At 37.0% G+C, this 26,278-nt stretch overlaps 1 protein-coding gene across 2 annotated transcripts in view; it reads left to right on the top strand.

Annotated features, from left to right (window-relative positions):
* The window catches only part of NECAB1 (N-terminal EF-hand calcium binding protein 1), a 267,113-nt gene that overhangs the window by 211,857 nt on the left and 28,978 nt on the right, over positions 1 to 26,278 (top strand). The window contains exon 9 of one of the 2 annotated variants that reach the window (XM_067711803.1): positions 16,543 to 16,593. The exons of the other annotated variant lie outside the window; for it this stretch is intronic. Within the exon in view, the coding sequence (XP_067567904.1) occupies positions 16,543 to 16,593 (51 nt within the window). The remainder of the gene's footprint in view (positions 1 to 16,542; positions 16,594 to 26,278) is intronic. 2 annotated transcript variants of the gene reach the window in all.

The following is a 26,278-nucleotide window of genomic DNA, read 5'->3' as shown; positions in this document are numbered from 1 at the left end:
GGAAACAACTTTGGAGAGTTCCAGTCCCTCTGCCACCACATCACTGTTCACTAAATTTAAATTGACCACTTATGGGGACAAATAACGTAAACTAAGAGTTTGCAGCAAGTCAACTTTCCTCCTTTCTAATTTCATTAATTGATGTGTGAATTGAGATTAAAATGCTTGATAATAAAAATAGTGGCCATACAAATTAGTTTTCCAATGGTGGAAGTCTTGGAAATGCAGGACCCTATTTAAAAACCAAACCTTGTTAAAACATAAAGATTCAGTTGTTAAATAAGTTTGGATTCATTTAAAGAATACAAATACCTCTTTTTAAAATGGTTTGGAAGTCCTTGGCAAAGCTCTTTCTTCTGGTGTCATAAATGTATGTCATTCTTTTTAAAGGGGTAGCTCAAACACAGGTCATGGCTTTTTTTCCAACTTAAAATCAAAGTATTGTCATGTCTCCTTCTTTTCTAGGCTTTTTTCTCCCTTCATTCCTATGAAAACATTTCATTATGAGAACAGTGGCTGAGAGGTTTGCTGAAAGTACAATGTGATGGTCTTAAACATGGGGCTCCAGCTGTGTGGGGCTCAGCATGATCTGTCTTAATGAAAGGAGAAGCAGTGCAAGTTGGGTTTTTTTCTACAACTTGTTCTGTACTATGCTGAATTAGGTTTTTAGAGGAAAAACTTCCAATTGACAAACAGAAGCTAAGTGCATATTATATTTTACTGATGGCTGTCTTGTCTTCTCAGTTGTTAGCACTAGGTTTGATCTCCACATTAAAAGGGAATGTACTTACAGTGGAAGCCATACTGTCTTTTCTCACCACTAAGTATCTATGATAAATCTTTCCTGCACTGTAAACCAAGCCCAATACCATTTATGTGGGGGAAAAATAACCTTTGAAATTTCTACAAGTCTCTTCAGACATTCCTTTTTTCCACTTCAGCCTCTCTGAGTATTTATGGGATATATTGAGATTATATCTCATGTTTTGCTTGAACTCTGCAGAAACCAGTGTTCAATGCTTAAACAAAACAACAACAAAGTCCCTTTAATCTTCATGAAGTCTTAAGTGTACCATCAGATCACAGGATATCCATATTTAAAGGGATATAATTAAGGATGTCACACTCATACAACTTGTTTTAAGTTTTTTACCTTAGATTAAAGAAAGTAGAACTGAGAAGTGTGCCTGAGTTGTTATTAGGGAAACAGCAGTCAAAGAGATCACTATTGTTACAGTTTCTATATGCAGAGTACTTTTAAAGATTCAATTCACATCTATATGCATTATATGTTTGTCTTCACAGAAGAGCTAGGATTTAAATGGGCATTCATTCAGCCACTTGTTTATTCAACTAACATTTTTTGAGTACCCACTTTATGCAAGGTACTATTCTGACAGTGAGAATATAGCAGTGATCAAAACAGGTAAGGTCCTTGGTCTCTGGAGAGACAGACAAACCCCAAGTAAACAAATTCATGAAATGAAGTAATTTCGGATAGTGTAAAGTACTATGAAGAAAATGTAGGACAATGTGATGAAGATGGAGGGTTGGATACTTAAAGTGAGTAATCTGAGAAGGTCACTTTAAGGATGTGATATTTGAGTTGAAGTTACAAAAATAAGGAAGAGCCAACTAGAGGAAAACCTAGGGATAGAGAATATAAGGCAGTGGAAATAGTAAAAGTGAATTGCAGAGAAGTTAAATAACTTGCATAAAGTTCACCCACAAGAGAACTGCATAGCTAGAGCTATGTAGCTCTGTTATTAACAGGCTTATACTATTTCAGGCAGTCTGGATTTCTATAACTTTCTATTTATTTCTTATCTATTTGAAGGAATTATTGTGCATAATCCTCACTTGTTTTCCAGTTTTGAGAAATAATTGACATACATCACTATTTAAATTTAAAGCATACAGCATGATGGCTTTATTTACATATAAGTTGAAATAATTACCACAATACGTTCGTTAACATCCATCTTCTCATACAGGTACAATAAAAAGGAAAGGAAGAAAAAAAGAAGGGAAAAATGTTTATCTTCTTAGGATTTACTCTTTTAACTTTCCTACATGCCATACAGCAGTGTTAACTATAGTCATCATGTTGTAACATTACATCATTAATACTTATTTATCTTATAGCTGGAAGAAGTTTGTACCTTTTGACTATCTTCATCCTATTCCCCTCCTCCCACTCTCTACCTCTGATAACCAAAAATCTGATCTCTTTTTCTATGAGTTTGGGGTTTTTGTTTTTATTTTTTTTAGATTCCACATATAAATTAAATCATACAGTACAGTATTTGTCTTTCTCTGTCTTATTTCTCTTAGCAAAATATCTTCAAGGCTCATCCCTGTGGTCACAAATGGTAGGATTTCCTTGTTTTTTGTGGCTGAATAATATTCCATTATATATGTATGTATATATATATATATATATATATATATATATATATCTCACATGTTCTTTATCCATTCACCCATCGATGGACAATTAGGTTGTTTCCATGTCTTGGCCTCTATAAATAATGCTGGTATGAACATAGGGGTGCAGATATCTTTTCGACATAGTGTTTTCATTACCTTTGAATATACTTCAGAAATGGAATTGCTAGATCATATGGTAGTTCAGTATTTAATTTTTTGAGGAACGTGAGAAAGCCATACTGCTTTCCATAGTGGATGCACCAATTTACAATCTACCAACAATGCACAAGCATTCCCTTTTTCCACATTCTTGCCATCATGTTATCTCTTGTTTTTTTTTATGATGGTCATTCGAATAGACATGAGTGATATCTCAGTGTGGTTTTACTTTGCTTTTCCTTAATGAGTAGTGATGTTGATCATCTTTTCATGTACATGTTGACCTTTCATATATCTTCTTTGGAGAAATGTCTATTCAGGTCCTTTGCCCACTTTTTTTTTTTTTTTTGCTATTGAATTATATGAGTTCTTTATGTATTTTGAACGTTAACCCTTATCAGATATATGGTTTTCAAATATTTTGTTCCCATTCCAAAGTTTGTCTTTTCACTTTATTGATTTATTTTCCTGTTGTTGTTGTTTACTGTGCAGAAGCTTTTTAGTTTGATGTAATCCCACTTGTTTATTTTTTATTTATTTGTTTGTGCTTCAGGTGACATATCCAAAAATCATTACCAAGAATCATGTCAGGGAGCTTTATTACTATGTTTTCTTCTAGGAGTTTCATGGTTTCAGGTCTTACATTTAAATCCTTAGTCCATTTTGAGTTAATTTTGTGAGTGGTGTAAGATATGGGTCCAATTTCATTCTTTTACATGTGAATATCCAACTATCCCAGAATCATTTATTAAAAAGACTTTCTTTTCTCCACTGAGTTTTCTTCCCTATTAAATATTAGTGGATTGTATATGCTTGGTCTTATTTCTGGGCTCTCAATTCTATTCCGTCAGTCTTTTGTGTGTTATTATGCTAGTAGCATACTGTTTGATGGCTTTAGCTTTATAGTATTACTTGAAATCAGGAAGTATGATCTCTCCTGCTCTTTTCTTCTTTCTCAGCATTTCTTTGGCTATTCAGCGTTTTTTGTGGTTCATATAACTTTTAAGAGTGTTTTTTCTACCTCTGTAAAAGATGCCATTGGAATATGGATAGGGATTTTATTGAATCTATAGATGGCTTTTGGTAGTATTGACGTTTTAACAATATTAATTCTTCCAATTCAGGAATACAGAATACCCTTCTACTTATTTGTATTTTTGTATTTTCTTTGATTTCTTTCATCAATGTCTTTCAGTCTTCACAGTAGAGAAATTTCACTTGCTTAGTTAAATGTATTCCTAAGTATTTTTTTATGCTGTTGTAAATAGGATTGATTTCTTTATTTTTTTTCAGAAAATTCACTGTAGGCATATAGAAATGCTACTGATTTTTGTATGTTAATTTCATATTTTGAAACTTTATTGAATTCCTTGATTAGATCTGACAGTTTTTTTTGTTACATCTTTAAGATTTTTGTTTATAAAACCAAGCCATCTGCAAATAGAGATGGTTTTACTTCTTCATTTACTTTTATTTCTCTTTCTTGCCTGATTTCTCTAGGTAGGATTTCTAGTACTATTTTGAATAGGAGTGGTGAGAATTGACACCCTTGTCTTATTCCTGATTCTTAGAGGAAAAGTTTCACCCATTCACCATTAGTATGATGTTGAGGAAGCTGTGGGCTTGTCATATATGACTTTTATTATGTTGAGATATGTTCCTTTTATGAATTTTTGTTAAGGGCTTTTATTATGAATTTATGTTACATTTTATCAAATGATTTTTCCGTGTCTATTGAGATGATTATATGACTTTTTTCTTTCTGTTAAGATGATGTATCACACTGATTTATTTGCATATGTTGAACCATCCTTGCATCCCAGGGATAAATCCCACTTGATCATGATAAATGATTCTTTTAATGTGCTGCTGAATTTGGTTTGCTAGTATTTTCTTGAAATTTTTGCATCTATAATTATCAGGGGTACTGACCTATAGCTGTCATTTCTACTAGTGTCCTTTTTTGGTTTTAGTCTCACGATAATGCTGGCCTCATAAAATAAATTTGGGAGTACTCTCTCCTCTTCTATTTCTGGAAAAATTTGAGAAGCATTGGTGTTAATTCTTCTTTAAATGTTTGGTAAAATTCACGAGTGAAGCCATCTGGTCCTGGACTTTTGTTTGTTGGGAGGTTTTTGATTACTGATTCAATCCCTTTACTAGTAAATGGTCTATTCAGATTTTATATTTCTTCCTAATTCAGTCTTGGTAAATGATATGTTTCTAAGAATTTTTCCATTTATTCTAGGTTGCCCAGTTTGTTAGCATATAGTTGGCTGTTATGATCCTTTGAATTCTGTGGTATCAGTTATAATGTCTGCTTTTTCAATTATAATTTTGTTGATTTGTGTCCTTTCTCTTTTTCCCTTGGTTAGTCTAGCTAAGGGTTTGTCAATTTTTCTTATCTTTTCAAAGAACTAACTCTTAGTTTGGATAATCTTTCCAATTGTTTTTCTGTTCTCTATTTCATTTATTTCTGTTCTAATCTTTATTATTTTCTTTCTTCTGTTAACTTTGTGCTCTGATCTTCTTTTTCTAGTTTTTGAAGCTGTAGAATTAGGTTGTTTATTTGGGATCTTTCTTACTTCTTAAGTAGGTGTTTATTGCTATGAACCTCCCTCTTAGAACTGCTTTTGCTGCATCCCACAGGTTCTGGTGTGTTGCATTTTCACTTTATTGTCTCAAAAATTTTACTTCCTCTTTAACTTCTTCTTTGATCCATTGGTTGTTTAAGACAATGTTGTTTAATTTCCTTGTTTTCATGAATTTTTCAGTTTTCTTCTTCTTATTGATTCCTACTTTCATGCCATTGTGGTCACAAAAGATACTGGGTATGTTTTTTTTTTTTTTTTGTGGTACGCAGGCCTCTCACTGTTGTGGCCTCTCCCATTGCGGAGCACAGGCTCCGGACGCGCAGGCTCAGTGGCCATGGTTCATGGGCCCAGCTGCTCTGCGGCATGTGGGATCTTCCCGGACCGGGGCACGAACCCATGTTCCCTGCATCGGCAAGCGGACTCTCAACCACTGCGCCACCAGGGAAGCCCACTTGATATGATTTTAATCTTCTTTAATTGCTAAGACTTGATTTGTGGCTTAACATATGGTCCATTCTAGAATTTTGTTGTACACCTGAGAAAAATATATATTCTGCTATTGAGAGATAGAATGATCTATATATGAATATTAGGATCATTTAGTCTTTAATGTTGTTTGAATCTGTTGTTTTCTTACTGATTCTCTGTCTGCATGAAATGTCCATCGACAGATGAATGGATAAAGAAGATGTGGTACATATATACAATGGAATATTACTCAGCCATAAAAAAGGAACAAAATTGGGTCATTTGTAGAGATGTGGATGGAACTAGAGTCTGTCATACAGAGTGAAACAAGTCAGAAAGAGAAAAACAAACACTGTATATAAACGCATATATGTGGAATCTAGAAAAATGATACAGATGAACCTATGTGCAGGGCAGAAATAGAGACACAGACATAGAGAACGGATGTGTGGGCATGGGGTGGGGGAAGGGGAGAGTGGGATGAATTAGGAAATTAGGAATGACATATATACACTACCGTGTGTAAAATAGATAGCTAGTGGGAACCAGCTGTATAGCACAGGGAGCTCAGCTCTTTGCTCTGTGGTGCCCTAGATAGGTGGGACTGGGAGTGGAGGAGTGGGAGGGAGGTCCAAGAGAGAAGGCATGTATGAATACATATACTTGATTCACCTCATTGTAAAGCAGAAACTAATACAACATTGTAAAGCAATTATACTCCAATAAAATAAATAGATAATTAAAATAAAAGTAGGGTAATAAAGCCCCCAACTAGTATTGTATTACTGTCTATTTCTCCTTTTAGCTCTGTCAGTTGGCTTTATATATTTAGGTACTCCAATGTTGGGTGCATAAATATTTACAGTTCTTACATCTTCTTGATATATTGATCTTTTTATCATTATATAATGACACCCTTTGTCTTTATTCACCATTTTTCGTTTAAAGTCAATTTTGTCTAAGTATAGCTACCTCTGCTTTCTGTTGTTATTATTTGCTTGAAATGTCTCTTTCCATCCCTTAACTCTCAGTCTATATGTGCTTTTAAGGCTAAAGTAAGACTCCTGTAGGCAGCATATTATTAGATCTTGGGTTTTTTTAAATCCATTCAGCCATTCAATGTCTTTTCTTTTTTATCAGATTATAATCGCTTTACAATGTTGTGTTAGTTTCTGCTGTACAATGAAGTGAATCAGCTATATGTATACACGTATCCCCTCCCCCATGGACCTGCCTCTCACCACCCCATCCCACCCATCTATGTCATCATAGGGCAAAAACCTGAGCTCCCTGTGCTATAAAGCAGGTTCCCACTAGCTATCTATTTTACACATGGTAGAGTATATTTGTCAATTCTAATCTCCTAACTCATCCCACCTTCCCCTTTCCCCCCTTGGTGTCCATACATTTGTTCTCTACATCTGTGTCTCTATTTCTGCCTTGCAAACCAGTTTATCTGTACCATTTTTCTAGATTCCACATATATGCATTAATATACGATATTTGTTTTTCCCTTTCTGACTTACTTCACCCTTTATGACAGACTCTAGGTCCATCCATATCTCTACAAATGACCCAATTTCATTCCTTTTTATGGCTGAGTAATATGCCATTTTATATATGTACCACATCTTCTTTATCAATTCATCTGTTCTCCAAAGTGGCTGTATCCATTTACATTCCCACCAACAGTGCAAGAGGGTTCCCTTTTCTCCACACCATCTCCAACATTTATTGTTTGTAGATTTATTGATGATGGCCATTCTAACCAGTGAGAGGTGATACCTCATTATAATACTGATTTGCAGTTCTCTAATAATTAGTGAGGTTGAGCATCTTTTCACGTGCCTCTTGGCCAACTGTATGTCTTCTTTGGCTAAATGTCTATTTAGGTCTTCTGCCCATTTTTTGATTGGGTTGTTTGGTTTTTTTATATCAAGCTCCATGAGCTGTTTGTATATTTTGGAGATTAATCCTTTGTCTGTTGTTTCATTTGCAAATATTTTCTCCCATTCTGAGGGTTGTTTTTTTGTCTTGTTTATTGTCTTTGCTGTGCAAAAGTTTTTAAGTTCAGTTAGGTCCCATTTGTTTATTTTTGTTTTTATTTTCATTACTCTAGGAGGTGGGTCAAAAAAGATCTTGCTGTGGTTTAAGTCAGAGAGTGTTTTTCCTATGTTTTCCTCTAAGAGTTTTATAGTGTCTGGTCTTATATTTAGGTCTTTAATCCATTTTGAGTTTATTTTTGTGTATGGTGTAAGGGACTGTTCTAACTTCATTCTTTTACATGTAGCTGTCCAGTTTTCCCACCCCCCACTTATTGAAGAGACTTTCTTTTCTCCATTGTATATTCTTGCCTCCTTTGTCACAGATTAGGTGACCATAGGTGCATTGATTTATCTCTGGGCTTTCTATCCTGTAGAAATTTATCTATATTTGAATTCATCTATATTTGAATGTCTGTGTCAGCACCATACTGTCTTGATTACTGTAGCTTTGTAGTATAGTCTGAAGTCAGGGAGCTGATTCCTCCAGCTCCGTTTTTTGTTCTCAAGATTGGTTTGGCTATTCAGGGTCTTTTGTGTTTCCATACAGGTTGTAAAATTTTATGTTCTATTCTGTGAAAAATGCCATTGGCAATTTGATAGGGATTGCATTGAATCTGTACATTGCTTTGGGTAGTACAGTTACTTGCACAATATTGATCCTTCCAATCTAAGAACATGGTATATTTCTCCATCTGTTTGTGTCCTTTTTGATTTCTTCCAACAGTGTTTCATAGTTTTCTGACAAGTCTTTTGCCTCCTCGGGTAGGTTTATTCCTAGATATTTTATCCTTTTTGTTGCGATGGTAAGTGGGAGTGTTTCCTTAATTTCTGTTTCTGATTTTTCATTGTTAATGTATGGGAATGCAAGAGATTTCTGTGCATCAATTTTGTATCCTGCACTTTACCAAATTCATTGATTAAGTCTAATAGTTTTCTTGTGGCATCTTTAAAATTTTCTATGTAGAGTATCATGTTATCTGCAAACAGTGACAGTTTTACTTCTTCTTTTCCAATTCATATTACTTTTATTTCTTTTTCTTCTCTGATTGCCATGCTAAGACTTCCAAAACTATGTTGAATAAGAGTGGTGAGAGTGGACATCCTTGTTTTGTTCCTGATCTTAGAGGAAATGATTTCAGTTTTTCACCATTGAGAACAATGTTGGCTGTTGGTTTGTCATTTATGGCCTTTATTATGTTGAGGTAGGTTCCCTCTATGCCCACTTTCTGGAGAGTTTGTTTTTTTTTGTTGTTGTTGGTGGTTTTTTTTTGCGGTACACGGGCCAATCCCTGCTGTGGCCTCTCCCGTTGCGGAGCACAGGCTCCCGACACGCAGGCCCAGCGGCCATGGCCCACGGGCCCAGCCGCTCCACGGCACACGTGATCCTCCCGGGCCAGGGCACGAACCCGTGTCCCCTGCATCGGCAGGCGGACTCTCAACCACTGCGCCACCAGGGAAGCCCCTGGAGAGTTTTTATCATAAATGAGTATTGAATATTTTCAAAAGCTTTTTCTACATCTATTGAAATGATCATATGGTTTTCATTCTTTAATTTGTTAATATGGTGTATCACATTGATTTGTGTACATTGAAGAATCCTTGCATTCCTGGGATAAATCCCACTTGATCATGGTGTATGATGCTTTAAAATGTTGTTGGATTCTGTTTGCTAGTATCTTGTTCAGGATTTTTGTGTCTATGTTCATCAGTGATATTGGTCTGTAAATTTTTTGTGTGTGATCTCTTTGTCTGGTTTTGGTATCAGGGTGATGGTGGCCTCGTAGAACAAGTTTGGGCATGCTCCTCCCTCTGCAATTATTTTGGAATAGTTTAGGAATGATAGTTGATCACTCTTCTCTCAATGTTTGATAGAATTCGCCTATGTAGCCATCTGGTCCTGGACTTTTGTTTGTTGAAAAGTTTTTAAGTATAGTTTCAGCTTCATTACTTGTGATTTGTTTGTTTATATTTTCTAATTCTTCCTTGTTCAGGCTTGGAAAGTTGTACCTTTCCAAGAATTTGTCCATTTCTTCCAGGTTGTCCATTTTATTGGCATAGAGTTGCTTGTTTTAATCTCTTATGATCCTTTGTATTTCTGCAGTGTCTGTTGTAATTTCTCCTTTTTCATTTCTAATTTTATTGATTTGAGTCCTCTCCCTTTTTGTCTCTTTGAGTCTGGCTATAGGTTTATCAATTTCGTTTTCTCAAAGAAGTAACTTTTAGTTTTATTGATCTTTGCTATTGTTTTCTTCATTTTTATTTCATTTATTCCTGCTGTGATCTTTATGATTTTTTTCCGTCTACTAACATTGAGTTTTGTTTGTTCTTCTTTCTTTAGTGGCTTTAGGTGTAAGGTTAGATTGTTTATTTGAGATTTTTCTTGTTTCTTGAGGTAGGACTGTATTGCTATAAACTTCCCTCTTAGAACTGCTTTTGCTGAATTCCATAGCTTTTGGATCGTTGTGTTTTCATTGTCATTTGTTTCCGTTTATTTTTTAATTTCCTCTTTGATTTCTTCAGTGATTTCTTGGTTATTTAGCAGCACAATGTTTAGCCTCTGTGTGTTTGTTTTTTAGTTGTTGTTGTTGTTTTTTCCTGTAATTGATTTCTAACCTCATAGCATTGTGGTCGAAAAAGATGCTTGATATGATTTCAATTTTCTTAAAATTTCCAAGGCTTGATATGTGATATATCCTGGAGAATAGTGTGCACTTGAGAAGAAAGTGTATTCTGCCACTTTCAGGTGGAATGTCCTATAAATATCAATTAAATCTATCTGGTCTACTGTGTCATTTAAACTCTGTGTTTCCTTACTTATTTTCTGTCTGGAAGATCTGTCCATTGGTGTAAGTGGGGTGTTAAAGTCCCCCACTATTATTGTGTTACTGTTGATTTCCCCTTTTATGGCTGTTAGCCTTTGCCTTATATATTGAGGTGCTCCTATGTTAGGTGCATAAATGTTTATAATTTTTATATCTTCTTCTTGGATTGATCCCTTGATCATTATCTAGTGTCCTTCCTTATCTCTAGTAACAGTTTTTGTTTTAAAATCTATTTTATCTGACATGAGTATTGCTACTCCAGCCTTCTTTTGATTTCCATTTGCATGGAGTATCTTTTTCTATCCCTTCACTTTCAGTATGTATGTGTCCCTAGGTCTAAAGTGGGTCTATTGTAGACAGCACGGGTCTTGTTTTTGTATCCATTCAGCTAGTCTGTGTCTTTAGGTTGGAGCATTTAATCCATTTACATTTAAGGTAATTATCGATATGTATGCTCCTATTACCAATTTCTTAATTGTTTGGATTTGTTTTTGTATGTATTTTCCTTCTCTTGTGTTTCCTACTGGAGAAGTTCCTTTAGCATTTGTTGTAACGCTGGTTTGGTTGTGTTAAATTCTCTTAGCTTTTGCTTGTTTGTAAAGCTTTTGATTTCTCCTTTTAACCTGAATAAGATCCTTACTGGGTAGAGTAATTTTTGTTGTACGTTTTTCCCTTTCATAACTTTAAATATATCCTGCCACTCCCTTCTGGCCTGCAGCGTTTCTCCTGAAAAATCTGCTGATAACCTTATGGGGATTCCCTTGTATATTATTTGTTGCATTTCCCTTGCTGCTTTCAATATTTTTTTCTTTGCATTGAATTTTTGTTAGTTTAATTAATATGTGTCTTGGTATGTTTCTCTTAAGGTTTATACTGTTTGGGACTCTCTGCACTTCCTGCACTTGGGTGGCTATTTCCTTTCCATGTTAGGGAAGTTTTTTGCTTATAATCTCTTCAAATATTTTCTCATATCCTTTCTCTTTCTCTTCTTCTTTAAGGACTCCTATAATTTGAATGTTGGTGCATTTAATGTTGTTCCAGAAGTCTCTGAGACTGTCGTCAATTCTCTTCATTCTTTTTTCTTTATTCTGCTCCTTGGCAGTTATTTCCACCATTCTGTCTTCCATCTCACTTATTCATTCTTTTGCCTCAATTATTCTGCTATCGATTCCTTCTAGTGTATTTTTTTTTTTTTTTTACCGGTACGCGGGCCTCTCACTGTTGTGGCCTCTTCCATTGCGGAGCACAGGCTCCGGATGCGCAGGCTCAGTGGCCATGGCTCATGGGCCCAGCTGCTTCATGGCATGTGGTATCTTCCCAAACCAGGGCACGAACCTGTGTCCCCTGCATCGGCAGGCGGACTCTCAACCACTGCGCCACCAGGGGAACCCCCTTCTAGTGTATTTTTCATTTCAGTTATTATGTTGTTCATCACTGTTTGCTTGCTTTTTAGTTCTTCTCTGTCTTTGTTCAACATTTCTTGTATTTTCTTGATCCATGCCTCCATTATATTTCTGAGATTTTAGATCATCTTTACTGTCGTTACTGCGAATTCTTTTTCAGGTAGGTTGTCTATATCCTGTTCACTCGTCTTCTAGGTTTTTCCCTTGCTCCTTCATCTGTAACATAACTTTTGTCATCTCATTTTTTTTGATGGGTGGGGCTATGTTCCTGTCGTACAGGTTGCTTTCCCTGGTGCTTTCCACACTGGAGTTTGCAGGCAGTTGCGTAGAGCCAGGTCTTGGTGCCGAGATGAGGATCTCCAAGAGACTTCACTCAGATTAATATTCCCTGGGGTCTGAGGTTCTCTTTCAGTTCAGTGGTTTGGACTCGGTGGTCCTACCACAGGAGCTCAGGCCTGAACCCTGGCCTGTGAACCAAGATCCTGTAAGACAAGCAGTGCAGCAAAAAAAGAAAAAAAAAAGGAGCAGAACAATAACAAAGAATAAAAAATAAAATAAAAATAGAAAAATATATTAGAAAAAAAAAATATAAATGAAACACCACCACCAAGGGGGGTGGGGCTTAGGCAGGGGTGGGGCTTAGGCAGGGTGGGGTTTAGGTGGGAGTGGAGGCTAGTCTCAGAATCCACACAGCTGAAAAGGTCTTGGGGTTTTGGGGGGCAGGGTTTAGGCTCAGCGTGGTCCATTCTATCTCTTTTCATTGGAGAATTTAATTCACTTATGTTTAAAGTAGTTATTGATAGGTAAGGACTTACTATTGCCATTTTGTTAATTGTTTTCTGGTTGTTTTGTAGATTACTGTGCCTTGTTTCTCATGCTGTTGTCTTTTTGTGTGTGTGTTTGATGTCTTTTGGTATCAGTATGCTTTGACTTCTTTATCATGTTCTTTTATGTAATTTATACAAGATTTTCACTTGTGGTTACCGTGAGGCTTACATAAAATATAACACCCTATTTTAAACTGATAACAACTTAACTTCAATAGAATTTGTAAACTTTACACTTTTACCTCCACCTCACTTTTTAGGTTATTGCTGTTATAATGTATATGTTTTCATATTATGTAACTGACAACAGATTACTACAGTTATGGTTATTTTTGCTATGCTCTTTTACAAGTTTTAAACAAAAGTTAAGTGAATTATGCATCACTATTACCATATTGGAGAAATAATGACTATATACTTATTACCAGTGAGATTTACACTACCTTTTTATGATGTTATTAACATTCTTTCACTTCCACTCAAAGAACTGCCTTTAGCATTTCTTATAAGGCAGGTCTGGTGGTAAACTCCCTCAGCTTTTGATTGTTCAGTGAAGTCTTTATCCTTCCTTTGTTTCTGAAAGAAAACTTCACCAAGTATAGAATTCTTAGTCGACAGTTATTTTTTTTCAATATTTCTAGTATGTCATCCCATTCTCTCCTGGTCAGAAAAGTTCTGCTGATAATCTTATGGGGGTTCCCTTGTATGTGGCTTCTCTCTTTTCTCTTGCTGCCCTTACAGTTCTTTTGTCTTTGACTTTTGACAATTTAATTAATGTGTCTCAGAGTAGCCCTATTTAGATTCAATCTATTTGAGGTCCTTTGGGCCTCATGGATCTGGATGTTCATATCTCTCCCAAAATTTGGAAAGTTTTCAGACATTATTCCTTTAAATAGGCATTCTGTCTCTTTCTCTTTCTCTTCTTCTGGAATTCCCATGATGTGAATACTTTTTCCCTTTCAGTGTCTCCCAAATTCCCATAGGTTTCCTTTACTCTTTTTCATTCTTTTTTATTTTTGCTCCTCTTCCTGGGTAACTTCCAGTGTTGTATCCTCCAGGTCACTGATTCTTCTGCATGGTTGAGTCTACTTTTGAAATTCTCTATTGAATTTTTCAGTTCAGTTATTGTATTTTTCATCTCTAGGAGTTTTGTTTATTTTGGTTTGTTTTTGATGGCTGCTATTTCCTTGTCAAACTTCTCATTATATTCGTGCTTTGTTTTTCTGATTTTGTGTAGCTGTCTGTTTTTTCTTGCAGTTCCTTAAGAGGAATTTCCTTAAGAGGATCTTATTGAATTCTTTCTCTGGCATTTCATAGGTGTTCATTTTAAGGCCAGTTATTGAAGTTTTATTAATTTCCTTTGGTGATGTCATATTTACCTGACTTTTCATAATCTTTGATTCCTTACATTGATATTTGTGCATTTGAGTAATTAGGCTCCCCTTCCAGACTCTACAGGTTGGCTTTGGCAGAGACAGTTCTTCAGTAGCTCAGTTTGGGTTTTGGGGTATGTCTGCTGGTAATGTTTTTGAGCAGGTGGGGCCTGCTATTATGCTTTATTGGGGGCAGGGCAATTGTTTCAGCTCTGAGGATAGGGATAGGGGTTGTGCCATTGGCTGAGAACTGTTGGATAGTACTACTGGCTTGGTTCCCTACACAAGTGAGGCTGTAGGATGGGCTCCATGGTTGCCTGGATTCTCTGGTCAGACTTACTAGATGGTTGGGACTGGTTACTATATACAGTAGTAAATGGGACTTCTGTGCCCTGGCATGGCAGCAGTACAGGACCCAGGGCCTATACAGCTCATTGTTTGGGGACCCAAGCCAGTCCATAGTGTGCACTGACTTCCCTGGTCAGGTGAGGCCACTGGTTTTGCTCTGCAGTTGGGGGAAGCCATGGTCTGTGCTCTCTGTTCAAGTACCACTGCATGTAGGGGTGTTGAATGAGCTGTGTAGCTTCCTGTGTGCTCTAGTTAGGTTCCTTGCTTGGACACATTGGAGACTGTACCAATGAACAGGGCTATGAATTAGAATAATTGCCTGCATGTAGCAGGACAAGCAGCTCTAAAGCTGGTGAAGCTCTTTGTTGTTTTAACTCAAGCCGACCCACACCCCATGTTCCCTGACTGAACATGGCTGCTGGCTTTGCTCTGCAAACTATTGGCTTTGCCTGCTTCTCAGCTCAAGTGCCACTGGGATGCACAACTTCCAGGAGTTGTCACCAGCCCTTCTGGTGAGATGGGGTCAGAAGACATTCTCCATAGCAGGTGGGGCTGTGTCTCACCTCCCCTGCCTAGGCAAGAGGGGGAGGTTTAGCTCCAGGCTATTCTCAGTTTCCCAAATAAGGTCCCAGATAAGGAGATGCCAGGACCTACCCTCAGTTTTGGCTATGAATTAATCCATCTGTTTGTGCATAGCACGGGAACATTCCACACCTGCTACTGGTTTTGCTTCGTGGGTAATCAGCTTTGCTCACCCACCTCTTGGCTTGAGCACCACTGGGCCACACTACTTCCAGAAGTTATTGCCAGCTCCTCTGGTAAGATCGGCCTGGAAGACACTCACCATAGTGGGTGGGAATATGATTCAGCTCCTTGCTTGGGCGTGGGCAAACTGGGCTCTAGGGCCAACAAAACTCCTTTGAAGATCCGAATCAGGCAGATCTGCTCTCCCCCAAGTTCCCAGCTTGGTTCTGCAGATGAGCAAAGCTGCTGGCTGGGATTACTACTTGGGCACTGCAGTATGAGCTTGGTCTGCCAAGATCTATGTGCTGGTTGTTGCGAGCCCCTCCCCCTCTTCTCTGTCACAGTCAGATTTCCTGTGGTTGAGCCCCACAGATTTCCCATCTTTGTGGTACAAGATCAGAGTAGGGGCTTTCACAAAATGACCCAAAATACTGGATCGGGCTAGTTGTCTCTCCTGGGATCTCTTTTCCCACTGAGGGAACCAGAGGCTCAGGGAAGATCTGTCCAGGTGATGCTGTGCTGGCCTGGTGATGGGGCAATGCTGTCAATGTATAACCACCTCTCTTACCTTCTAATGAAGTTTGTCTTGGTCTCTGTGGTACAGGAGGTTGCTTCAGCCTTGTTCTAGGATTCCCTCAGAGGTGTCTTGTTCTCAATAGTTGTTAGTTGTTGTTCTTGTGAGGGGGAGCAAAGCCAGGAACAACCTATGTCACCATTTTGGTGATGTCACTCTCTAGGATATATATTCTTAGAATGAAGTCCTCAGATATTACAGTCTTGGTTTCAGTGGAGCCATTAGCATTATACATTGATCACTGCAGAAAACTCTGAGGTCTTTTTGGTAACCCTTAATTTTTAACAAATATCAATAGTGGTTTCATTTGCTTTTTATTTCACTTCTTAGCAAAGCAAAATTAGCACTAGAGTGTAAATGTCTATCATGATATCTCAAGTATATTGCCATATAACCACAGGAAAAGAAATCAGCCTAGTCATCCTAACTTTTCCTTTTTACTGTTTCTATCCTTTCCCTCTCTGCTTTAATGAATCTTCTCTCCACTTTGTTCTCTTTTAATGGCATCAGTGATGTACACTCAAATTAATAAAAAATTGAACACATCTGAGATAGCTCCTTACAATTGTTATAATGGGTAAAAGAATCTTTATTGGAAGAGCCCACTTTAAAAAATCAGAATTATTTCATCTCCATTCAGATCATGAAGTTCCTTCGGTTTAATGTTAGCCCAAAAGTGCTACCATTCAAATATATGATGTTTTGTTTAATTAACTAATTTCTTGTTTTCTACCCATTTCTTACTCTAACCAAAGGATCTTAAACTTGAACCTCTAGAAGAAGTTATTGAAGGGAATACTAAACCTGTAAGTACTTTCCCTAGGTCAAAATTTTAGAAATATGTACTTTGAAAACATAATTTAATTTCTTCAAAATTAGTTACTATCTCAGTGAAAATTAAAAAAAAACAATACATGGGCATATTTCATTATGTGTGGCTAAGTAGGATTTTCTAAATTGTGATTTGTGGAAAACTAATGCCTACTTCACAGGGGTTTTCTGAAAGAACCTGTTATGTAATATGTGAAAAGTGAAATTTTTATGCATGTATAAATCAATGAGTTATTGAATAATTGAATGAATATGACTGGCAGAGAAGGGTAACATTCAAATTGTATCATCAACTAGGCTGAAGGGTACACCTGAGCTGAAACTTGGTCCTATTAATTATTGTATTTTCAGCATATAGCCCAGGGACAAGATGCTCAGAAATCATTTTCCAAAGAAAAAAATTGATGTTTAGAGAAAAGTGAACGTTTATGCTCGTGGGGAAAATATACCCATCCAGAAGGGTGGCAATTGATGGAGACTGAAAGAAAATGGACAGTGATCCTAATAGGTTCATTATATGCAGCAAAAAAGAAATTAATGTATAAATTAACTAACTGAAAAGCAGCACATACCATGCTTTATTATTTTATTTTATTTTGAGGCAAATATTTATAGCACATACTGCTTTGGGAAATTGGATGTTTGCATTTACATTTAGCGGAAATTTGGATTTTAAAATCTTGGGTATCTACAGAAAATCACTTTTTTCTTAATACCTTAAATATATTATATATTGTATAGATCTTGTAGGATCAGTCACATTTACATGAAACAAGGATATGAAATACCTTCCATCTCTGTATCATGTACTTATTCTATAGGCACTGCTTGTGTGATAGAAGGTGAGACTCACCTGCATGTCAGCTCCTGTTCATCTGTCCAAACTCACAGCACAAAGGAAATTTTCATAGAGGGAGCTTTTTCTCAGAAAAGTTTAATAATGGCTGTTGTGATTAGAATCCTATAGATGTAGACACAATTCCTAGCTATACTACATGTTCAGTGCTCTTATTACTCCAAAGACAGGGATGTGGTCTGTGTTAATTTATCAGGCACCCAGAATTTTAAAGTGATAGGTTTTGGCACGAAGGTGAGGGCAGAGGGCTGTTGAGCACAGATATTATGCAGGTCTTCTGTGCAGTCCCATAAGCACAGGATTATGACCTTGAGGTCTTGCATCTGTGTTGTCTCTTAGGTTTGCATGTAGAGAAAACTATACTCCAGTCAAGAAACATGAACATAATTTTTCTAATGTTAGGAGAGATTATTGTCTATTCTTAAATAATTTCTTAATATAAGTATTCTCTCTCACTAGCTGTGAAGGAGAAAAATTTCTAAGGATTATTTATGAAAAGTGACAGACTCTTCCATTCTCTGGTCCCCGACAGAAAAGAGAGATCTATTTTAAGAGATCTATCAACCCATGCAGTATTGCCAATTCAATAGTGTATGGAAGTACTTTAGAGAAAAAGAACTGGGCAAAGTAGTTCGATAGTCAATATCATTTAAAAGCAGGAAAGAATATTCTTTAACTATTTTTAACCATATGTAAAAGTAAAAAATTATGCTCTTTGGGAATATACACATAGTAATAGTCTGAGCTGGTTTGTTTTTTCATATTTGTCATGAAAAGTTGTATTTTTTACTAGTGGTAGTATATGTATCACTATCAATTCCTATAAAACCTCTATATTCATAATGACAAAAACAATTTTTCACTGTTATTTCATAGCTAGCACACATAATTGTATGTTACTTTTTGATCAGTGATTTTTCCTTGTGACCAAAAACCAATTCTAGAATTCATTGACTGGAGAGGTATTTTTCCTTTTCCATTAGTGAATGCATGAGAACTTTGAAAAATAAATCCTACATCAGAATGCAAAAAATAAATTTTTATTATATACTTTATTTTTAAAAGTTAATCTTTATTGAGCCTTTGCTATGTGCAAGTGTTGTGTTAAACCCACACATATGTAACTCAGTCTTCACAATAGCCATATGAGGTGGTGCTGTTATTAGCTCCATTTTACAGATGAAAAAATTAAGTTGTAAAAAGGTTTAAATACCACAGCTGAAGTCCAGAAGTTCTATGCCAGACCTACAGTACTCACCACACTGTAATACTCCAACTCTAGTGTTTGGTGCACTTTGGGAAGTAGAGTTGCTTTTGCTAGTGAGGTTATGAGCTAATGGATGACTTTTTTTCATGAGATTTCCTACCACTAGAGCAGAAAGTATTATCTGGTAGGCTTATTTAAGCACACAGCAAAAGTCCTGAACCCTAGTATCTGCCATACTAGTTTTCTGGTACGTGAGCCATTACATAATGATGAATGTAGCATATAATCTCTGTTTAAGTCCATTTCTTTTCTCAGCCTGGAGTAAGAGAAGTAACATTTATTGAATATCTATCATGGGCAATATCTTTACATACACTATTTCATTCCATTTAACCTTCCTCAAAACTCTGTGATATAAGTACCTTTATTCCAATTTTGCATATCAGAAGACTTGAGAAAGATTAAGTAACTTGTTCAAGGCCACAGAGCTAGTAAAAGTGAAGCCAATTTACACCTCCTGGTCTAAAAGGAGAAAGAAAAAAGAAAAGAGGGCAAGATGATGGAGGTAGATAAAAGAGCACCTAACAGTGCTCAGAACCACCTCAAATCCTTTTCTGGAATGGATAGTATATAAATAAAATTTACTAAAGGAATTTTAAAAATAGTCAATGGTTAAAAGCAAAAGCACCTTTTATTTTTAACTTGATCACTAACTATGTGCTGGGCCCTGAGGGAGTGTTTGTAGATAAAGTGGTGAATATTACAGACAAGAAGACAGACTAGAAGGAAATATAGGCAAATATAACTAGGATCTACAATAGGATGTGATGAGTATTATTATAGGAAGGTATAGATTTTCATAGCTAGGGAACATGACCTAATTTAGGGGCCAGGAAATGCTTCCAGAATGACATAACATTTAAGATGAAATCAAAAAGGATAAGTAGGAGTTTCTAAAAATGATATCCATATATCTCTTACAACACTGAATTGTTCTAACCTTTCACTAAAAGAATATTAAATATTAAATATTAAATATTAAAATATTAAAATATTCCAGATGATTTATATCAAGCATGTTATAAAAACAGCAACCTTAGGAATTCACTATTTTATTATTTCTTAATAAAATAGGAAATAAATGCACATCAGGGATAAATGCAGATCTAAAGTCCAAGACCTTGGTTTTATGACTCACTGAAAATTTAGGGATAATTTATTGTCTTCTAGCTATCAAGTACTAAGAAGTGAGTATGAATCACTGAAAGGTTAGTATGATTTTTGAAGGGAATTGCATCAACCAGACCATACATCCTGGATCTGGCCAGGTGTATTGATCCACCTGAATACTTTCTGCCTGGTGCAATTGTGTGCTTTGTGTGGTCTCAAATGACTCAAATAGTCTCAAATGACTATTGGGGAAAAAAATGATCATTTTCAGATATTTTCTACTTTCAAAAGGAGTTTTTAAAAAGTCAATATGGGGAGGACCTTCAAGATGGCGGAGGAGTAAGAAGACCTCAGACTTCCAAAAGGGCAAGAATATCCCCACATACCTGGGTAGGGCAAAAGAAAAAAGAAAAAACAGAGACAAAAGAATAGGGATGGGACCTGCACCAGTTGGAGGGAGCTGTGAAGGAGGAAAAGTTTCCACACACTAGGAAGCCCCTTCACTGGTGGGGACAGGGGTGGATAGGAGGTAAGCTTCAGAGCCACAGAGGAAAGTGCAGCAACAGGGGTGCAGAGGGCAAAGTACAGAGATTCCCTCACAGAAGATCAGTGACGACCAGCACTCACCAGCCTGAGACACTTGTCTGCTCACCTATAGAGCGGGTGGGGGCTGGGAGCTGAGGCTCAGGTTTCAGAGGTCAGATCCCAGGAAGAGGACTGGGGTTGGCTGCGTGAACACAGCCTGAAGGGAGCTAGTGAGCCACAGCTAGCCGGGAGTCCAGAAAAATGTCTGGATCTGCCTAAGATGAAAAAGACCATTGTTTCCGGGTGTGCAAGGAGAGGGGATTCCTTCCCTGTCTGCCCACAGAAGGCAGATCACCGCCTAAACAAACTTCAGAGATGGGCGTGAGCCGTGGCTATCAGCTCGGACACCAGAGATGAGCATGAAACGCTAAGGCTGTGGCTGCAGCCACCAAGAATCCTGTATGCAAGCACAGGTCACTATCCATATCCACCCCCCACCCCGGAAGCCTGTGCAGCCCACCACTGTCAGTGTCCCATGATCCAGGGACAACATCCCCGGGAGAACACACAGCATGCCTCAAGTTGTTGCAACGTCACACTGGCCTCTGCCGCCACAGGCTCACCCCACATTCCAATTATAACTACAGTACACTTCCCTCCCCCGCCGGCCTGAGTGAGCCACAGCCCCCTAATCAGCTGCTGCTTTAACCCCATCCTGTCTGGGTGGGAAGAGATGTCTGAGGGCAACCTACATGCAAAGGTGGGGCCAAAACCAAAGCTGAACCCCAGGAGCTGTGCGAACAAAGAAGAGAAAGGGAAATTCCTCCATGAAGCCTCAGGAGCCGCAGATTAAATCCCCACAAACAACTTGATGTACCCTGCATCTGTGGAATACATGAATAGACAATGAATCATTCCAAAATTGAGGCCATGGACTTTGGGAACAACTGTGGACTTGGGGTTTGCTGTCTATGAAAGATGTGTTTCTGATTTTTATGTTTATCTTAGCATAGTTTTTAGCACTTGTTATCATTGGTGGATTTCTTTATTTGTTTGATTGCCCTCCTTTTTTATTATTATTACTTTTTTTTTACATTTTTATTGGAGTATAATTGCTTTACAATGGTGTGTTAATTTCTGCTTTATAACAAAGTGAATCAGTTATACATATACATATGTCCCCATATCTCTTCCCTCTTGCATCTCCCTCCCTCCCACCCTCCCTGTCCCACACCTCTAGGTGGTCACAAAGTGCCGAGCTGATCTCCATGTGCTATGTGGCTGCTTCCCACTAGCTATCTATTTTACATCTGGTAGTGTATATATGTCCATGCCACTCTCCCACTTTGTCCCAGCTTACCCTTCTGCCTCCCCGTATCCTCAAGTCCATTCTCTAGTAGGTCTGCATCTTTATTCCCATCTTGCCCCAAGGTTCTTCATCACCTTTTTTTTTTCTTTTTAAGTTCCATATATATGTGTTAGCATATGGCATTTATTTCTCTCTTACTTCACTCTGTATGACAGTCTCAAGGTCCATCCATCTCACTGCAAAGGACTCAGTTTTGTTCCTTTTTATGGCTGAGCAATATTCCACTGTATATATGTGTCATGTCTTCTTTATCCCTTCAACTATTGATGGACACTTCGGTTGCTTCCATGTCTTGCAAATATTTTCTCCGATTCTGAGTGTTGTCTTTTTGTCTTGTTTATGGTTTCCTTTGCTGTGCAAAAGCTTTTAAGTTCATTGGGTCCCATTTGTTTATTTTTGTTTTAATTTCCATTTCTCTAGGAGGTGGGTCAAAAGGAATCTTGCTGTGATTTATGTCATAAAGTATTCTGCCTGTGTTTTCCTCTAAGAGTTTGATGGTATCTGGCCTTACATTTAGATCTTTAATCCATTTTGAGTTTATTTTTGTGTATGGTATTAGGGACTGTTCTAACTTCATTCTTTTACATGTACCTGTCCAGTTTTCCCAGCAACACTTATTGAAGAGGCTGTCTTTTCTCCATTGTATATTCTTGCCTCCTTTGTCAAAGATAAGGTGAATTTTGTGTGTGTGTTTATCTCTGGGCTATCGATCCTGTTCCATTAATCTATATTTCTGTTTTTGTGCCAGTACCATACTGTCTTGATTACTGTAGCTTTGTAGTATAGTCTGAAGTCAGGAAGCCTGATTCCTCAAGCTCCGTTTTTCTTTCTCAAGATTGCTTTAGCTATTCGGGGTCTTTTGTGTTTCCATACAAATTGAGAAATTTTTTCTTCCAGTTCTGTGAAAAATGCCAGTAGTATTTTGATAGGGATTGCAATGAAACTGTAGATTGCTTTGGGTAGTAGAGTCATTTTCACAATGTTGATATTTCCAATCCAAGAACATGGTATATCTCTCCATCTATTTGTATCATCTTTAATTTCTTTCATCAGTGTCTTATAATTTTCTGCATACAGGTCTTTTGTCTCCTTAGGTAGGTTTATTCCTAGATATATTATTCTTTTTGTTGCAATGGTAAATGGGAGTGTTTTCTTAACTTCACATTCAGATTTTTCTTCATTAGCGTATAGCAATTCAAGAGATTTCTGTGCATTAATTTTGTATCCTGCTACTTTACAAATTCATTGATTAGCTCTAATAGTTTTCTGGCAGCATGTTTAGGATTCTCAGTGTATACTATCATCTGCAAACAGTGACAGCTTTAACTCTTCATTTCCAATTTGGATTCCTTTTATTTCTTATTCTTCTCTAATTGATGTGGCTAAAACTTCCAAAACTATGTTGAAAAGAAGTGGTGAGAGTGGGCAACCTTGTCTTGTTCCTGATCTTAGTGGAAATGGTTTCAATTTTTCACCATTGAGGACGATGTTGGCTGTGGGTTTGTCATGTATGGCCTTTATTATGTTGTGGAAAGTTCCCTCTATGCCTACTTTCTGCAGGGTTTTTATCATAAATCGGTGTTGAATTTTGTCGAATGCTTTCTCTGCATGTATTGAAATGATCATACGTTTTTTCCCCTTCAATTTGTTAATATGGTGTACCACATTGATTGATTTGCATATATTGAAGAATCCTTGCATTCCTGGGATAAACCACACTTGATCATAGTGTATGTTCCTTTTAATGTGCTGTTGGATTCTGTTTGCTAGTATTTTGTTGAGGATTTTTGCATCTAGGTTCATCAGTGATATTGACATGTAGTTTTCTTTCCTTGTGACATCTTTGTCTAGTTTTGGTATCAGGGTGATGGTGGCCTCGTAGAATGAATTTGGGAGTGTTCCTCCCTCTGCAATATTTTGCAAGATTTTGAAAAGGATAGATGTTAGCTCTTCTGTAAATGTTTGATAGTATTCGCCTGTGAAGCCATCTGGTCCTGGGCTTTTGTTGCTTGGAGGATTATTAATCACAGTTTCAATTTCACTGCTTGTGACTGGTCTGTTCATATTTTCTAGTTCTTCCTGGTTCAGTCTCGACTGGTTGTGCATTTCTAAGAATTTGTCCATTTATTCCAGGTTGTTGGTTTTATTGGCATACAGTTGCTTGTAGTAATCTCTCATCATCCTTTGTATTTCTGCAGTGTCAGTTGTTACTTCTCCTTTTTCATTTTTAATTCTATTGATTTGAGTCTTCTCCCTTTTTTTCTTGATAAGTCTGGCTAATGGTTTATCAATTTTGTTTATGTTCTCAAAGAACCAGCTTTTAGTTTTATTGATCTTTGCTATCATTTCCTTCATTTATTTTTCATTTATTTCTTATCTGGTCTTTATGATTTATTTCCTTCTCTTAACTTTGGGTTTTTTTTGTTCTTCTTTCTCTAATTGTTTTAGGTGCAAGGTTAGGTTGTTTATTCGAGATGTTTCCTGTTTCTTAAGGTAGGATTGTATTGCTATAAACTTCCCTCTTAGAACTGCTTTTGCTGCATCCCATAGGTTTTGGGTCATTATGTTTTCATTGTCATTTGTTTCTAGGTACTTTTTGATTTCCCCTTTGATTTCTTCAGTGATCTCTTGGTTATTAAGTAGTGTGTTATTCAGCCTCCATGTGTTTGTATTTCTTACAGTTTTTTTCCTGTAGTTGATATCTAGTCTCATAGCATTGTGGTCAGAAAAGATACTTGACATGATTTCAATTTTCTTAAATTTACCAATGCTTGATTTGTGACCCAAGATATGATCTATCCTGGAGTATGTTCCATGAGCACTTGAGAAGAATGTGTATTCTGGGTTTTTTTTTGGATGGAATGTCCTATAAATATCAATTAGGTCCATTTTGTTTAATATGTCATTTAAAGCTTGTGTTTCCTTACTTATTTTCATTTTGGATGATATGCCCATTGGTGAAAGTGGGGTGTTAAAGTCCCCTACTATGATTGTGTTGCTGTCAATTTCCCTTTTTATGGCTGTTAGTATTTGCCTTATGTATTGAGGTGCTCCTATGTTGGCTGCATAACTAGTTACAATTGTTATATCTTCTTCTTGGATTGTTCCCTTGATCATTATGTAGTGTCCTTCTTTGTCTCTTGTAATGGTCTTTGTTTTAATTTGTATTTTGTCTGATATGAGCATTGCTACTCCAGTTTTCTTTTGATTTCCATTTGTACGGAATATCTTTTTCCATGCCCTCACTTTCAGTCTGTTTGTGTCCCTAGGTCTGAAGTGGGTCTCCTGTTGACAGCATATATATGGGTCTTGTTTTAGTGTCCATTCAGCCTATCTATGTCTTTTGGTTGGAGCATTTAATCCATTTAAATTTAAGAAAATTATCGATATGTATGTTCCTATTACCATTTTCTTAATTGTTTTGGGTTTATTATTGTAGGTCTTTTCCTTTTCTTGTGTTTCCTGCGTAGAGAAGTTCCTTTAGCATTTGTTCTAAAGCTGATTTGGTGGCACTGAATTCTCTTAGCTTTTGCTTGTCTGTAAAGGTTTTTTGTTTTGTTTTGTTTTTCTTTTTGCGGTATGCGAGCCTCTCACTTCTGTGGCCTCTCCCACTGCAGAGCACAGGCTCTGGTAGTGCAGGCCCAGCAGCCATGGCCCACGGGCCCAGCCACTCCGCGGCATGTGGGACCCTCCCAGACCGGGACACGAACCCATGTCCCCTGTATCGGCAGGCAGACTCTCAACCACTGCACCACCACGGAAGCCCCTGCCTGTAAAGGTTTTAAGTTCTTCATCAAATCTGAATGAGATCCTTGCTGGTACAGTAATCTTGGTTGTAGATTTTTCTCTTTCCACTTTAAATATATCCTGTCACTCCCTTCTGGCTTGCAGAGTTTCTTCTGAAAGATCAGCTGTTAACCTTATGGGGATTCCCTTATGTGTTATTTGTTGTTTTTTCCATTGCTGCTTTTAATATTTTTCCTTTGTATTTAACTTTTGATAGTTTGATTAATATGTGTCTTGGCGTGTTTCTCCTTGGATTTATCCTGTATGGGACTCTCTGTGCTTCCTGGACTTGGTTAACTATTTCTTTTCCCATATTAGGGAAGTTTTCAACTATAATCTCTTCAAATATTTTCTCAGTCCCTTTCTTTTTCTCTTCTTCTTCTGGGACCCCAATAATTCGAATGTTGGGGCATTTAATGTTGTCCCACAGGTCTCCGAGACTGTCCTCAATTCTTTTCCTTGTTTTTTTCTTTATTCTGCTTTCCAGTAGTTATTTCCACTATTTTTTCTTCCATGTCACTTATCCGTTCTTCTGCCGCAGTTATTCTGCTACTGATCCCTTCTAGAGAATTTTTAATTTCATTTATTGTGTTGTTCATCATCGTTTTTTTTTTGGTCTTTAGTTCTTCTAGGTCCTTGGTAAATGTTTCTTGTATTTTCTCCATTCTATTTCCAAGATTTTGGATCTTATTTACTATCATTATTCTGAATTCTGTTTCAGGTAGACTGCCTATTTCCTCTTCATTT

The sequence above is a fragment of the Pseudorca crassidens genome, chromosome 17, assembly GCF_039906515.1.
Source record: "Pseudorca crassidens isolate mPseCra1 chromosome 17, mPseCra1.hap1, whole genome shotgun sequence".
Classification (NCBI taxonomy): domain Eukaryota; kingdom Metazoa; phylum Chordata; class Mammalia; order Artiodactyla; family Delphinidae; genus Pseudorca; species Pseudorca crassidens.
The sequence above is the reverse complement of the archived record's forward strand: the minus strand, read 5'-3'. Positions and strand labels throughout refer to the sequence as shown.